Source organism: Plectropomus leopardus, chromosome 11 (assembly GCF_008729295.1).
Source record: "Plectropomus leopardus isolate mb chromosome 11, YSFRI_Pleo_2.0, whole genome shotgun sequence".
NCBI lineage: Eukaryota > Metazoa > Chordata > Actinopteri > Perciformes > Serranidae > Plectropomus > Plectropomus leopardus.
Genome location: NC_056473.1, coordinates 6288220 through 6305885, shown reverse-complemented (window position 1 = coordinate 6305885; position 17666 = coordinate 6288220). Strand labels below are relative to the sequence as shown.

The window sequence follows — 17666 nt, the reverse complement described above, 5'->3', positions numbered from 1 at the left end:
GCAGAAAATAGCAAAAAAACAAGAAACAAAAACAAAACAAAGTAAAACCAACAAAGAAGGAAGTGGCCTTGAAAAAGTATGTAAAAATTATAATACTTTAGTGGCATAATTCTAAACATTTGATTATGATAATTACAAAAATAGTTTCCCCACACTTTTTTCTTTTTTTACTATTTTTAAAAAAAAAAAAAAACAAAAAACAATTTCCTCCATTGCTTTTTTCTTGCATTTTGCGGAACTTTACATATCATGTGTCTCATCGCCTTTATCCCAAGTTTTTGAAAGAAACCAATTTGGTCAGGGTTCAAAGGTTTAAATACTTGGGAAAGGCATCTCAAAGCAGCACAGGAAAATTGATGTCCCTTCAGGTTTCAAAGGGTTAATCAAATCATCATCATCATCATTATTATTAATCTATTTATTTTATTTTCTAAAAAAACATCATAGTGTCATTTTCTAATGATGGAGAGCTTTTCTAGCTCGATTTGGAAATAATAATAATAATAATAGTAATAACAACAGCAATATGTCTACACAAATTAAAGTGAAGGGAAATAACCATGATAAATTTTTAATCTGGGAAAAAAATAAACCCTGCTTTTCATTACCATAGTACTTTGGTATTACATTTTAGTAGCCTATATTTCATTTTAGCATCATATTTCAGGATACAAATTCTCACTATCTTGAGATTTTAGATTTTTACTCATAATTTAACTTAGTTTGAAGTTGTTTTAAGGTATGTATACTGTTTTATTATCATTATTATTTTGTATTTACATGATGTGATCGTGTGCTTTGTGTTTTAGTGCAGTGTTGCATAACATGTGAGGACTAATAAAGAGATTATTTCATTATTCTAAAGGACACTTTTTTAACTGATCTGCATGAACACACACACACACACACACACACACACACACACACACACACACACACACACACACGCCCTTACCTGTCATCATTTATGATTTAGAGAAAATTTTGTATTGACACTTACATTTGCTTGAGTGAGAATCAGTATAAAGCACCATCGCGAAATTAGTAACAATCAAAAGAGTTAAATTCGAGATTTCATTGATAAATAGGCTTTTTACATAAAGGCCAACTTAACATCCAAATACATATGATTTACAGTTAATCATAGATTCAATGCGCACCACCTTAAAACGTCGGAGGCAGACCTAACCTATAATACCATATATTATTTTGGCATGAACATGTACGACTTTCCATTTTTCCGACATCACTTGAAGGCATTGTCACGTACGCTGTCTACGCAACAATAATATTGAACCAGGTCGAACGTAAAAATCAGTGTAATTTAAAAATACAGTTCAACAAATATTTGTTTGTTGTCGTTGACTTGTTTGATTCCAGGATTCCCAGAGTTTTTCAAGGACACCTAGTTAAACAGCTTTTGCGACGGAGCATAACTGATAAAATGGTGCTTGATGATGGGTTTTGTTATGATTTGTGAGCAGGATTATCGTACTGCTCACTGCTGGGGGGGGGGGGTTGGGGATATGCGCTTCTAATGTTGACATTACGGTATCTGGACAATAGTTCTTTTTTTTATAATGGCATTTATTACAATCACATTTATTTTCATTTATTGGGTTTAGTCAGTGCATTGGCTTGTTGTCGGGAAGAATGAATAATAAAACACACATTTTAAGAGAATTTATAGAGGGGCGAAAATTAAGTAATATATAATAATAATAATAATGATAATATAATAATAATAATAATAATAAATGTTATTTGTATGGCAAAACATGTTTTACAGGACAAGCTAAAACAACATACACAATCAAGGGGAAAAAAATCCAACAAAGGCATTAATAAAAACAACATAAACATAGGCTAAGACCAGATAAAACAGTATGTTATGAAAATAATAAAAGAGGGATTAACTAGAAACAACAGATTTACTGTAAACAACCAATATTATAGCCTAGAATATATATTATATCCCATACCCCACTATACTTAACTATATTATACCATATCATGCTAATATCATATTGTATTATTGCATAATATACTAAGCTATATTATATGTTTATTACAATTCTATATAGACAGTGACATGCAATGATTATCATAATGGTGACTTTTTATTGATTAAACCACTGTCACTTTTCTCAATTTCTTTTCGTAGTTATTTTTGAATAGTTTTAAGTAGTAGTTTTAACTTTATTCTTATTTCTACATTTTATAAAATTATATCATTTTGTTTTGTATAGCTGTTATTTATTTTTCTGGCGTTCTCTATTTTTCTGTACTTCTTTCTGTTCTTGTTCTGCCGCAACAACCACATTTCCCTTCAGTAATTAATAAAGTCTAATCTTATCTCATGCATCTTTCTAATATCTATTATTATATTTACAATATCATAATTGTCAGCAACTACTACCATTGTCAACCTTTTTATCACAGCTTCTAATTTCCCTAAAGAGGATATTATAAATAAAATAAATAAACTTCGAGGCTCATAATGGCAAAACAAAGCAGGAACCAATTTAATAACAACATGCTAATTTTCAGATTTCACAGTTCTTATGATTCCACTTTACTTACTAACAAATTGTGCCATGCATGTAAGCGCCACATTGTTTTTGTGCTTCACATACACAAGTCAGGAATTGACTGTGATTATTTGCCCTTTCCCTAGGATCAACTGGAAGCCTCCCAAGAAGTCCTGATTCAATGTTTGGTTACTGTTGCAGATGTGTAATGTTCCCTGCTCTGTGTGCACTTCTCACTGAACGTCACAGCTTTTCTGGGTAATGTCATGATGATATCTGGGTATTCACAGGAATGAAAAAAAAACACACGAGTTGCAGTTAATGTTAAACAGTAACAGTTTATTTAAAGATAACATAAGTATCATTCCCTGCAACATTTTGTCAATAATGTCTCATTTACTTGGCAATTATTTAATTGAAGTTCAAGGCACAACAGTTCTTGTAGTACACAGTACAAGAAAAGCATTCAAACAGGTGACATTAAATGAGAAAGTGCAATTCAGATTAAACAGATTCTTTGATTAATTAAAAAAAAAGTACTGATTTACTTTGCGTGAATTAAAATATACAATTTGTTTTGTAACATTAAAAGATTTTTAGGCAAAATTCAAATAAAATCAAGTAAAATCGAGTTTCTATGATTGTGAAAACAGCAATATGTAATTTTCATATAAATAATTGTAAAGACATAAAACATTGACATTCATACAAACCAAAGACAATGTCTTTTTTTCTGCATTGAAACTTGCATCAAATAAATGGAGTAACTATGTGTAACAAACAGATTGGTGCACCCACTGTTGGTCAGAAGCGACTTGGAGCTCATGACAGGATGCAGGAGGAACACTGTGTTTAACTACTGGTCTGACTACATTCCACTTAAAACACACTCGCCTATTTTAACAATGCTATTTCAAGTGTGCATTTTTCTTTGTAACATCCTGTAATTCAAGTTCATTCATGTTTGAGCACAAGTTTAAATGCACTTCTGCAGACACAACAGACACACTGTGTCTATAGGTTTGCCTGATTGTACTGTAACTAAAGACTTAATTCAGAGTCATGAACACATCTCATACACAATAAGTGCAATTATGGTAAATTATTACCATTTCCAACAACTGTACAAAGGATATAGATTACAAATGTCTTTGATATCTTAAAAATATCCAAATGTGAGGGTGTAAACATGTTCAAATCTAATTTAAATTCCTTTCAAATGTCCCTGGATCTAGAATCAATACTTCTGAGCCTCAGTGCCGCAGCATTTTAGGAGCTGCCAACCGTCTCCTCAGAGTGAACAGCAGGTTGAATATCAGCACAACCTCTGTCCATTGTGAGGCCCTCAGAGGACAGGACGGAGGAAGGGCTCTTATCTGCTGTCATTGGTCCAGTTTGGATGGAGCCCTGCAGGTCCATGTTGATGCACAGCACTCCGGACAGCAGCTGCCTCTTGTACTGGTCGAGACGCATGAAGGCGTCTAAGACTGAAGAGCTGCTCCCATTCACCCAGTTGGGAAACAGGTTAGTGGAGCTGATTTGGGATTGGAGCAACTGGTAGTGGTGCAGCTCCAGCTGCCAGGAAAACCTGGAGTAAGAAGAAGTGTCAAAGAGGAGCCAGCTGTTTAACTTATTGCTGTTGAAGGTGAAGTGTGTGAGGTTAAGGAGGATTTGGAGTCATCTAGCACTGCAGATTGCAGATTGCAGATTGCATCCAGCTGGAATTTATTCCAGTTAGAATTCTTTCCGTGATCATTGTTTAGGAGATTTTTTCCAGGAGCCGAATTATCTGTAGAGGTCTCTTCCTCCTCAAAACCAACAGACCAGGTAATTAAAACTGGTAAAAATACTGAATAAAGTAATTCACTTTATAAATCAGTGTATCTCTGATGCTGTTTAGCATGTCTGTGCAGGCAGCTCATCTACACACGCTATTATGTTTAGCCCAAATGCTCCGAAGGTTTTAACCAGGAGCCGAATTATCTGCAGAGGTCTCTTCCCCCTCAAAACAGACGGAGATGTTGATTTAAACCAGAAAAAAAAAAAACAATGAATAAAGCAGATTCACATATGTACATCTGACACTGCTCGTTGTAGACGGGCTTCTAAAAAATGTGGCAAATGCTAAAAAGCAAATGGCCTTGACTGGAGCCAGTGTTTGGTTTGTCTGTTAAGGGCTACTGTAGAAATATGGCGGTACAATATGGTGATCTATGTAGACAAGGACACGCTCCCTATGTAGATATAAATGGCTCATTCCAGGGTAATGAAAACACAACAATTTGCTTAGCACAATTATCACCCGCATCTGCAGCTCCCCTCAGCTTAACAGAGCTTTAAGTTTCAGCTCATTGTTTAGCTGTCCGCCCACAACTCTACTGTTTGGGTTTACTCTCGTAGTGTTGTTTGCAGTTGCAGCAGACAGCTGTTTCCAGTGAAAGACAAACTGAGTTTTCACTACCTGCTCAGCATCAAACAGCAGACATACACAATGAGCAACTGGCTGAACACAGGGGAGTATTTAGCAGAGTCAGACAGAGCTAAAAGAAGAGTTAAAATTGCACTCATTCATCAGGTGGACAGAAAGAGGAAAATACATCATGATGTTTCTCTGTGTCTGCTGGATAAGTACATCAACAACTGTTGTCTAACAAGCTTGATTTATTTCTAATTTTTTAAAAACATATTTTATTTTATTATTATTGTTATTATTAATGATAATATTATCATCAATTAACATCAATATTAATATTAATATTAATATTAATATTAATATTAATATTAATATTAATATATCAAATTACCTCAATAACCACCAGTTTGCATGTCAACAACAGTAGGAATACCATGATGGCTGATCATTTCTTTGTATGTTTGTTGTTGTTTTCTGTTTGTCCTGTCTTGTCCATTCTTGTCTAAATTTCTGTCTCCATCTACCTCCACATATGCGTTGCTTGTCAATACCCTGTTTTTGTTCTTGTTTTTGTACTGCCCTTTTGTACTCACTAACAAATAAACAGAAAAGAAAAGCTTGACTCATCAACTTCAAAGGTGATGATATTAGAATGCTGTGTTTACAACTTGTTTTTGCTGCCCTCCAGCTGGCCAAAAATAATCAGATATTGCAGGTTTCATCAGCAGCATGTAAGACGTATTCACATGTTATAGATAGCAGCTAGCAGCTAGATCACGACATGTATAGAACTGATTCATGGCATGATAATAAAAGTTCCCTTACACAGATGACTGCAGTCTTTGAAAACTGTAAGTTATGTGCCTGTGTAACTCAAGATTTCCACACATTTTCATGGACACAATTTCAAAATTTTTCCACGAACTTTTCAAGGACCCATAATAAAAAAAAATCAAGCCAATATTGCCTGGTATTTTTTAAACATGGTTCAAACTCTATTCTACTATATTTTCTGCTAGCTGAAAAACATGAAAGGAGATACGTGCGGGGAGAAAATAAATAAACGTACATGATGGTAAACAAAGCATTGCCATACATCGAAGGATATTAGAGCTTCGTTGCATCTGCCGTTATGTTACAATGAAAGGTTACTCACAGAAGTTTAAGGCAGCATTTTCATAACACACAACAAAATTCCATAACTTTTCCAAAACCTTTAATGGTTTTTTCTAATTCCATGACTATTCCAGGTCTGGAAGATGTGATTGTGATATTCCATGACTTTTCCAGGACTGTGGGAAGCCTGGTGACTGTGCAGTCACCTACCTTGCAGACATATGCTGGGAAATGCTTTTGGAGGCCTGGTGAAGAACATGCTGAAGGATTTTTAATATCTGCTCTCGAATCCATCCCACATCTTCTTGCACATCTGGCAGCCACTCCAGGAGTCTGCACACGGGACATGTCACTGTTAGTCTACTGACACAGCAGGTCCGTCCACTGTTTTTTGACATTTTAATGTTTAACAGTGTTAAAGTCAGTTCCACTAATCAATAAAGCTATTTAATGCAGTGACTTTTTCTCCTCAAAACTGCAGATATAAGACCCCAGTAGACATACAAAAGTAGTACTGTACTTGTACTACACTGTCTTCTAGTACTATTCTGATCAGATACAGCTGAAATGGGACCAGACGTAACTAAGTCCTACAGTACCTGAGAGTCAAGGACATAGCGGATTCCAGAGGGAGCGTGTACGGGAGCATCATGGCTGAGGCCAGCCTGACAGGAAGCAGGTTGCTTAGCGACCGCTTCAGGCTCCTCCTCTCCATGCAGGCCTCAACTAGAGCTGCAGAGGGAGGCAAAGAGGATCACAATGGTTACATCAAACTATTCATAGAATTAACCTGCTTTATGTTGCACTAATTAGGAGCTAAACAGGAGACAAAGTGTATGTTAAAACATGAATATCTAATTAGAAATATCAGTACAGTGAACATTATAGTCTTTCTTGTAAGTATACTTAACATTTCTTGTTCACTGATATACTTAAGTTGTGCTCTTGTCCAATTTATATTAGAATAGGGATTTTTTTTAATGAAGATAAATAGTACTGGGAGAGTGATGCTATGAGCTATGATCCCATGTAGTTTATACGATCACTGACACCATCAGTGACTAAATCCACAATGTTTTGTTGTGGGTTAATGATTTGAAAGTATTTTCTTCAGTATTGTCGGCAGAGATTGGTTTCTGTTTATTTCCATGTAAAAAAATAACACTCCTGCAACCTGAATTCGATAGTGCAGCATAGTTTAACATCATATCTGCTTGTTCACACCTTTGCACAGTGATGCAGTTAAAAGGGCAGATTGTCTTGAAAAGTTGCTATTCTATAACAATGCAAAGATAACGCTACAGAATCAGCAGCCACCTGGATGGTAAATCTATGAAAAAAATCAGAACATTATAAAAGGGATCATGGCTAGTTTAAATGCAAAGTATGGTCCTTTGAGATGATGCATTAAAATGAACTGGTATTAGAACATAACTATCACACACAGGGCTGTGTATTGGCAAGAATCTGGTGATACGAGTCATATCACAATGCAGGGGTCATGATTCAATGTACTGCAATAGGTTGCAATATTGTATGCAAGGCGATAGATTGCAAGTTTTTAAAATCTAATCATAGGAAAACTGTCGAAATATAAAAAACACAACTATGTGCATAACATTTATGTAAATGTGTATATTTTATGCAATAAGAACAGTGGGATTTGCATTTTTTATATCAAAGTAGATTTTTTGAAAATCAATACTGTACCACAACATAATATTACAATACTCAATGTATCTACTTTCCTACACCCCTATCACACATATTACTCCTTAAATCAATAAGTAAGCTGGTTGATTAAAATTCAGTGACTTATGTTGAAGAGGTGGGATTGACTATGTTTGCTCTTCTTCTCACTCCTTTTTGAAGACGTAAACCAAGTCATCATGTGTTTGACCATTACTTTTGCTTATGTTTTTCATTGTTTGCAAATGTAACTTTTTTTGTCTGCCCCACTTGTTTGTATTGTTTGTGTAATAATTTCTTTAGTTCCTTTTTTGCATGTTCAAAATAAATCGATTATGGGTAACATTTTGACCCATTTTCCATTAGTATAGTATAGACTAACCATTGTTTATGGGTTGATTAAATTATCCTTTTTTCTTTTTTTTTTTTTTTTACAGATAACCCATTAGATCATCTGTAAAATGCATCCTCATGAAGCTAAAGCCAGGCTTTTCTTAGTCTATGAAAAAAGGAGACATTTTGGAGATACATTGTTTTTCACAGGACGGTGACAAAAGGCTAAAAACAAAGCCACAACTTTTCCCTCTTCCTGCACTTCCTTTGATTTATTCTGTTATGTGTTACCTTTGTGCAGGATGGGTGGAAGGTGTTCAATGATATGCGCCTCTGTTGAGGAACAGCACTGAGCCATGACTGCTTCCTCATCCACATGTGGCTTTTCCTCCTCTTCATCACTTTTATTGTCCCCCTTCTCTTCCTCAACATGGTCATTATAATCCTCGTTTTCTTCGCCATTAGCCAGCAGGGGTCTGTCTCTGAGAGGTCCATTGAAATTAAGCAATCCTGAAAACAAAATTTGAAAGCATTGTTTGTTATTATCTGTGATCGACTCTTGGGTAATTTCTCCATTACTTAAATTATTCAACTAGTTTAGAATAATCCATTTGTCTGTAATGCCATGTTGAATATGTGTTTAGAAATGGCCAAAAACATAAATAAAACAGATGAGAAACACTGAGGAGTAACACAAGTCTAATCACAAGCAGCCTATTGATTAGCTGACATGTGGTCATGGGAAGCTGACGTTCTGATATCGTATCAAAGCAACACTGTTTCTACATACGATTATGTTTAGGTCAGTGGACGAAAAATCAATTAAGCTTGTTTCACTGACCTGAGTCTTTTCAAACAAGGCATAACATATGTTGTCGACAAGTTTGACAGAAAGGAAAATCACTGTTTCTTACCATTCCTTTTCAAAAAGTGCAGCGCATCTTTGTATCCCTGTTTACACATGGCCTTCATAACCTGCAATCAAAACAAATCCACTGAGTCACTCCGAGTCCAGTTTACCTGTTGGTGTGTGTCTGTGTGTGCATAAGGGAAGTTGTGACCTACCATTGGGTCAGGAGGGAAAAGTGCCCTGGAGACTCTGTAGAGATTAGGGAGAGTGAACTGGATGCTTGTGTTGGTGAATCGTAGCTCATGGATGTTGGTGGAGGTGTCTTTGGGGCAGATGTCGCTCTCTCCGGAGAACGGGGACACAGTGATGGTGTTTTTTAGCACATACTGAGGCAGGTTGTCTGAGATTCCTCCGTCTACATATCGCTAAATGATAAAAGAGAAAAAGTTAGCATCAGAAGAAACAGGGACAGAAATTTCAGATTGTTTTTTCCAAAATGTTGACCGTAAGTCCTCTGAGGCCATGGAGCATTCATCACATGGGATATGATAACAGTCACATCATATCCTGTGTATTGATTGTTTGTTTTTATTGAAGCTAGTGAACTTTTCAACTTAAGAGTTGGGAGGCATGATGTGTGTGTCAACAGATGAGACTGACATCAGTTTCTTGAATTGGAGCCACTGAGAGTTGGCGAGGACAGAGCAACCTTAAAGGGACAGTGTACACCCAAAATAAAAAATACATGTTTTCCTTCCTACATGCAGTGCTATTTATCAGTCTAGATCAGTGGTTTCCAACTGGTGGGTTGTGGTCCAAAAGTGGGTCGCGTGCACTTTCTGTATGGACCACAAGTGATTTGTGAATGTGTCAGGATTGTAAAAACATTTTATTTTGAAGAATAGACCAACAGACTTTGTTAGGGGCTTTGTTTATCACGCCAACCTGTATTTTCCAGTACAGCAACTATTTTATTGCCCTGTTCTTGGTACTATTTGGCCTGTTAACATGCTGTGCCCTTGAAGCGTCAATGGTCTTGAAGCAATAATATGCGCTTTTTTGATTGCATTGCTATTTATTTGCTACGTTTTGAATACTTGCACTTTATTTTTGTAGTATGTTCTATTTCATTGTGTTCTAAGCCCACATGTTGTTTACATTTTGTGAAATACAATTGAATATGTTGTAATTTCTCATAAGTGTTGAACAAATCACTAAGGAGAAATCTGGACCCCCTGGCTGGACCAGTTGGGAACCACTGATCTTGATTGTGTAAGTGTGAGTTGCTGAGTGTTGGTAAAATCAGCTGTAGCGATATCTGCCCTCTCTTAAATATTATGGAACCAGGTGGCACTCTGCTTGTGGTGCTCAAAGCGCCAAAAAATTACACTTGAAAAACTCAACAGCAATGTCTCTTTCTACAAATCACGATGCAGTTACTCAAGATAGTCTGCAGATTTTGTTGTGAGCAGTTTCATGTCGGAACAAGAATTGTCAGGATACTGGAATTTCTAACTTTGATACAATACATTGAAAAATATATCGATATTTGATAACATTTCTTGATACTATGAGGAAAACTTCCAACCGATAACACAACACTTCAAATAATATCCCAGGCTTTAGATGCTTTAATCACTGAAGTCATCCAGCATATATTTGAACCGGCCTATATAGGACAAGTATGTGTGATCTAAACTAACATTAGCTCAAGCAGGTTTTATACATCAAAAGGAGCTGAAACAATCAGACTAACTGAGACCTGCGTAAATTTGTCAATACATGCTGCCACACCCAGGTGGTAAAAGGGACTTGAAGCATGAGGCTAGACTCTGAGAACAACAGAATGACTGTAGCAATGCAGTGTCATGATTTTTTGGTGCTTTCAGCACCAGAGGCCGAGTGCCATCTAATTCCATTATATTCAAGAGAAGGCGGACATTACTACGGCCGATATAACACTCGGCAACTCACACCAAAACTATCTAGACTGATTAATAGCATGACAGGTCAGAGGAAAAATATATATTTTTGATTTTGGGGTGAACTGTTCCTTTAAAGCCTCAACCAACATGGTCACATCTGGCTCTGCCACTCTCACATTTTGGCTCTGCTCACACACACACACAGGCACATGTAAGCTCTTATAAAACCCATCACAAAGGCCACAGAGGGAGGGTGGGACCACTGGTATTGCTCAATGATATTGCCCAGAAAACCTTTGCACTAGAAACATGTCCAGCAAAAAAAAAAAAAAAAAAAAAAAGTTCTGCTTTCCCCTTTTAGTTCTGAGATCTCTGACAAACACCTCCTGAGGAATTTGATAATTATTGTTTGCACACATGTGCCAATCAGAACAAACACATTCTTGAGAAAGAGAGGGCAACGATGGGGGCGGTTACAGACTAAAAAAGTGCTAAATTTAACAGCAACAAAACACAATGAGAGGAAATACAGTTCATGCAGCATTTTAGACTGGACTGGTCATTACACCTCTGCAACAGCAATACCTAATGTGCAGTCCTTAACATAAAATCCATGAAAGTAATTAAGGTAATTTCTTTTCATTTGACTAAATACAGGAAAACGCAAGCTGAATAATATTAAATCTACTTACCACTCCTTGCAGTGTGGGAGGGATGAGGCCACAGTACACTGGGATGTAGGCACTGCAGACACATGCCTGATTAACAGAAGAGATCATGTAACAAACATACTGTTTTCACAAATTATTGGACGTGGATTTATAGTTGGGTGATAAGGCGAAATTATGTTGGTAATACAGTGCAAAACTATAACTATAACTATAACTAGTGATCTCAGTGTCATGATACTGTGTTTTTCTGTTCTTTATGGATGCATTAAGGTTCAATTATATTACATTACTGTAGCTGTGATTAAAAAAAACAGTGACTGCCTATCATAAGGGCTATAACAAAGAATTTAAAAAAAAACAAAACTGATTTGCAAATTATTTTTTAGATTAATCAATTAGTTGTTTTATCAATAAAATGTAAGAAAACTAGGGGAAAAAAATTTAGAGCCCAAGGTGACAAAAACAGTCCAGCACACAAAGATATTCAGATAACAATGATATAAAACTCTTTTTCTTTCTGTTTGTTTTAATTATTTCATTGAATTATTACTACTTTCATTATTATGTATATGTAGCATTATGTATTAATCATATCTTATGTATTTTCACCCGTTACAGACATGCATGTACTCAAAACACATGCAAAAACGTGCCCTTCATAACTATCCGAAGTATAGTAAAAACAAAAGGTTTGCATATCTATATCAGTAAGAATACTACTATACCTGATTATCTTTTGCTTGTTTGTTGTTTTTTTTTGTTTTGTTTTGTTTTGTTTATATTCTTGTCTCCATCTACGCTTATGTATGTATTGTGTATAACTACCTTGATTTTTTTAATACTTTTTTTTAAATACTGCACTTCGCACTCAATAAAAAAAAAAAAAAGTACAATGACATAAGACAAGAAAACAGCAACTTCTGACATTTGAGACACAAAAACAAGAGAGTTTTTTGGCATTTTATCATGATATTTGACTTAATTGATCATTCTCACATTACTAATTTATCAAAACATCTGACATCTGATTCTACTGAACAAACTCCATTGCAAAATATTGAGAGAAATTCACTCAGACTTGTTACCCACCTGCACCAGCTCCTCTTTGTTGTTGTAGTCCAACACCAGGACATTTTCTCCGTCAGTCACTCGGGTAAGAGAGATTCCTAACCGCCCGTTGGCTCGATGGTGGCAGTCAGCTGGCAGAGTGCGTTGCAGCATGTGTCGCACAATCTTCACAAGGTTAAAGGAAGGATGCATGGGTCCGAGGAATCGTTTTCTCGCCTCTTTGGCAACATCAATGATACTTGCACCAGCTTCTCCTGTGAAGACATTAAGACTCGTCACTGATTATCCAAATTAACAATAAAAAATTACAAATATAAACACTATTGATAATCTTTCAAAAATAAATGAATCTCTTTTAAAATACAGCTACAGTTACAACTCTTAATTTTACATTTGGTTTGTACATCTGCCAACCAACCTCCAAATCAGTGTGCCAACCAACCCTGCTCACATTTGACCTGACTTTATGATGAAATTATGTTAGTCAGCTCTCATCATTCACCACAGACTTTCAAATATTAAATCAAAATGTATCAGATTCCTATGTCTATTGACCAGAAGTAACATTTTCCCAATATATCTGCCTAGAGCAATTTATAAAGGGCTACATTAAGTCTACAGACCAATTTTTACTTTTGATGCTATATAACTAAAATGTCGATCTAACCAAGACATTAGTGACTTTCAGAGTGTTAGAGCTATGTGTTGGTAGTACTTAGTTCTTTGCTATACATGTTTTTTTTTTTTTAATCATTCTTTATGTTTGCATTATTTATATTAGATTGAGATTGTGTTTCCTTTTGCTAGTTACTTGTTTAGTTTAATTGTTATTGCTGTTATTATTATTTTATTTAGTTTGTATAATTAGAAGGCTTTTTTGATTTGATATTTGTTTTGTTAGTGTGGAGTAATATGGGGCACCCCCTTTTATAAACATAGGTAGACGGGTAGGACCAGCATGCACTCTGGTGGGAAAAATGTTGTTGTTGTTTTTTTGTTATGTTTTTTACAAGAGCAAGATAGGCAGCAGGAGCCATGATTTCTTAGTTCATTTGAATGAACACTGGACTTGTTTTGTCTGCATACATAACAAGTCCATAGTGAGTCAGTGGCCCTTTGATTGAAGTTTTGATTTTTGCTGACAAATAAGCACTGCACAAGGTTATAACATGGTAGAGAAATGCAAGTAAATAAAGTAAACTTGTTTATGATGATTTTTTGTTTCTGTGACCAAAACCGCTGTGTGCCAACCAACCCCGGTCTCCCCGACTTCACCTGTTTTCAAAATAAAAACGTACACGTGTACTTCGGCAACATCCAACAAAAGCACTTCAACCTATTATTTGAGTTTAGCCCCCTTGAAGTGTAAAACTAACCAAAAGATACCTACCCAGACACACTCCAGTGACCAGAGCAGTGGCAGTGAGAGCTCCAGCTGATGCCCCATAGATGTGCCTGGCATTTTGCACCAGAAAAGGCGCTTGCTCTAGCAGACAGCTGGCGACACCGACGTGGTATATACCGAGAAAGCCGCAGCCTGCGAACGAGATGTTCCATGGCGAGTCTAACGGAAACATGCCGGAGACCGTCCGTAGCTGTGTCAAGCTCAGGCAAACCGTTAGACAAAGTTCAAACTCAGATATTAACGGCTATAACAACCAAAAATCCGCCTTTAAATCTGAGCGCTAGTCATGTTTTGCCTTTTTACATGCTGTCTCTGGGCTATTGGACTTTGTATGCTAACTGTTTTTAGCGTTCCAGCTAACGGTAGAAGTCACTTTTTTTCGTTGCAAGAAACGTCGTTAAAGTTGTATTACTGGAAGTACAAGTACAACTCCCTTACGCTGCAGCTAAAACCTGTTTGTAAATGTTGTAATTAAATGCAGCCATACGCTACGTAAATAGCTAGTAACCTTGTGTAGTGAGCCACGGGGAGTTGTTTTTATTTCACTCACTCGGTTGGTATGTATTGGGAGGAGGGCGGGGGATAACCGGCTTGCCCAATCACAATCGACACCGCAAAACACAGTGACCAATCACAATTGAACCAGTTGATCTCATGACCAATCACAACCCACACCGCTGCAACCCGTGAAGTCAACGAGCGGGCAGTCAGTTCGTTGAGACAGCTGTCAAATGTTTGTCCCCAGGCGGAACAACGCGTTTTGTTTTGTCCTTTCTAAATTTATCCGCCTGTTAGTGTTAATATTTTTTGTGTGCTCACATCAACTAGATCAAATCAGGACATTCTTTTGTACTTGTTATTATCACTGGGAAGATTGTTTATTGATTTCCGACCCTGCATGAACCTATTGTCTACAGATCGATTAAAACAAACCTTTGACAGTGTGAACTAATGATTGTTTGTTCTTGTTTATTTGTGGTTGTGGCAATTTTACAACATAACCAACACTTTGCAAAAACTATAACATTCGACAGTGAAACTGCCAACACTCATATTACTTTTTTCATACAGAGATCACACTAAAGGGCTGCTACAAAGCTCCTTCTTTATGAAGACTTTATGAAGCATTTTTACACAGCACCAAGTAATGGTGCGACCATGGTACTCCAGTGCGTGATTTTAGTCAGCATGCTGGCATCCAGGAATCAATGAGACAAGATGAGAGTGACATTTAAACCTTAGGGTCTGTTTCGCACATTACACGCACTTTCCATTCTTAATTTTTGTATAATTTTGACTGTGTTCGTGCAGCTTTTGTATTTTTGTTCAATCTTCAAATTTCCAGCTCAGCTCCTACAATAAGTCACCATGTAAACAAAAGTGTTACATTCTTACAGTTAAGTACTGTCATTTTTACCATATTTGGCATATAGTGAAATTACATGCTACTTCCATTAGGTTAGTGCACTGGAATAGACAAAAGGGCTCTGCTTTAGGTGTACTGTCACAATCCAGTTTTGGTTCAAATAATTGACATATCCCAGGCTGTGAAAATAAAATAATGTATTTTTTAAGAAAATAAAAACATAAAAAACTACTTTGCATGTAGTCTTTTGAAAATATTTTTTCTATATATTTTGAATATATTTTGAAAATTCATTTTTTTATGTTGCTGAGGTATTTTTGTGTGTCATCTCTCTGTCCACCAACTCCACAATTGTACCTTTTATAAACAGCAAGGCAGAATAATGGCGCAAATTCCCCTTGAACCGGGCATGTAAAAGGGGCTATTAGAGCAACGGCTTTTGCAGTACCACTTGCCCAAACCACACACAAAATGGCAATATATCATATTAGTAAAAGTGCTAATAACATTATTGGCAGTTATTTACATTTATTTAGGATTATGACGGGTTCCCCCCCCCTATTTATCAATATGTTGTGTGGCTTTTGAGGGCTTTTTGTTACAGTTACACTGCCTAGGTTTGAGAAACTTGTACTAATAATAACAAGTACAAATTTGGTTTGTTTGCTATGTCCTCCTTACAAAATAGCAAGCAGTAGTAGGGTTTCACAAGAAATAGTAATGAAATCTCAGATCTTTCGCATTTGAAGTGTGTTCAACAATAACAATGAAATGTTTTTCTGGAACACTTCCTTGAACAAACTATTCACAGAATCAGGCCGCCAATAGTTCATCTTTTTGGGCACTAATCCAATTCTGTTTGGGACATCATTCTTTAGAGAACATATCTTATTGTGAAACCACTGTCAGATGGGGTTCACTGTCTTATCTACTGACAGTCAAATCAAGGGGGGTAACTGCCCCAGTGCCATTGGAATTTGCTAAAAATAGGGATCCTTTTAAAATGATAATAATAATAATAAAAAAATAAACTATTTTGACCTGCTTTTAAATGTTAACAAGTGTCGCCTTTCTGTAAAAACATGTTGAATTACCATTTAAATACATAATAAATTGAAATAAATTGTGCATATTTTTGTTTGTGTTAATTAGCATAAACAAAAACCTGTACACAAAAAAGAATTTAAAGTGTGTTTATGGACAAAAAGTCCCTTGGATGCACCAAAAGGGAAATCACTCTGGCTGAGCTCTGAGAAAATGTGACTCAAAATGCATATGTGTCTGACTGGATGATGACAGCCGCACTGGGAGGTTTTTGAACCACCATCTCCCTTTGGCACAGCTTGTCTGAATGGAACAAATTATTCTCCACCTAAATAAATGTAGCTTTTGACACCATTTATTTGCCAATATGCAGTGCAATTTGTACCTACTGATGGGGCACAAAAGGGTCACAAGATAAAAACAAGAGACCTGTGTAGACTTAATGCTTTTGAAGAAAATAATAGTTCATACAATTAAAGAAGTTGGTCACTTTAAACATACTTGAATATAGGCTAATCTGCAAACTCAAGTCTTCCACAGCTCAGATCTATTTTTAAAAATGGATACATGTATTTTATTTTACTTAAACTCTAATGATGAATTACAAGATTAAACTATTTTTAAAAAATATTTATATTCCCCCTTTTCTTTATAACCCCAACCCCATTCCCTCTGTAGGCTTTGTCTTTATCAGGCCATTAAAAATAAGACTTTGTTGTATAGACTTGCTTGGTTTAAAAAGGTTAAATTAATACATTAATAAATAAAATTACATATTTAAATGAAGAACCAATTGTTGAATATTCAAAAGATGTTACAAAAAAAAATCTGAAAATGCTTTTCAATTACTTTTCTTTATAAGGATACATAAAAAAAAGAATATGTGTGTGTCTATATATATATAAATACAACGTGTGTGTGTCTCTGTGTGTGTGTGTAACCAGCATGCATGACAGAGTGAAAAACAAGACTTTTTTTCCAACTCAAGGATATGGTCTTAAGCTTTTAACTTTCAAACATCAAAGGGTAACTTTTTTAAAATCTAACAACTAGTTTATGGTAGAGGAAGAGTCGGGCATTTTCCCCAAGTCACTAAGGGAGGCCTAAGGAATAAGTGTTTTTATATTCGAGGAGAGTTAAAAAAAAAAAAAAAAAACACAAAAAAACAAAGTCACATCCAAGCTACCCCCTTCCTTTGACAAATAGATAACTTTGCCTTGTGTATAATTTATGCAGCTACACAACACCGCTGACT

General features: G+C 35.9%; 1 protein-coding gene across 1 annotated transcript; it reads right to left on the bottom strand.

Moving 5' to 3' along the window:
* Positions 1–2849: 2849 nt before the first annotated feature.
* pnpla2 (patatin-like phospholipase domain containing 2) lies at positions 2850–14513 on the bottom strand. Its single transcript, XM_042496632.1, has 9 exons — positions 13987–14513; positions 12618–12850; positions 11550–11615; positions 9148–9357; positions 8997–9057; positions 8374–8592; positions 6660–6792; positions 6271–6393; positions 2850–4119 (listed from the first exon to the last, which is right to left on the bottom strand). Exons 1-9 carry the CDS (start codon positions 14171–14173, stop codon positions 3801–3803), a joined length of 1551 nt encoding a protein of 516 aa, XP_042352566.1. The 5' UTR covers positions 14174–14513; the 3' UTR covers positions 2850–3800.
* Between the last annotated feature and the right edge of the window lie 3153 nt (positions 14514–17666).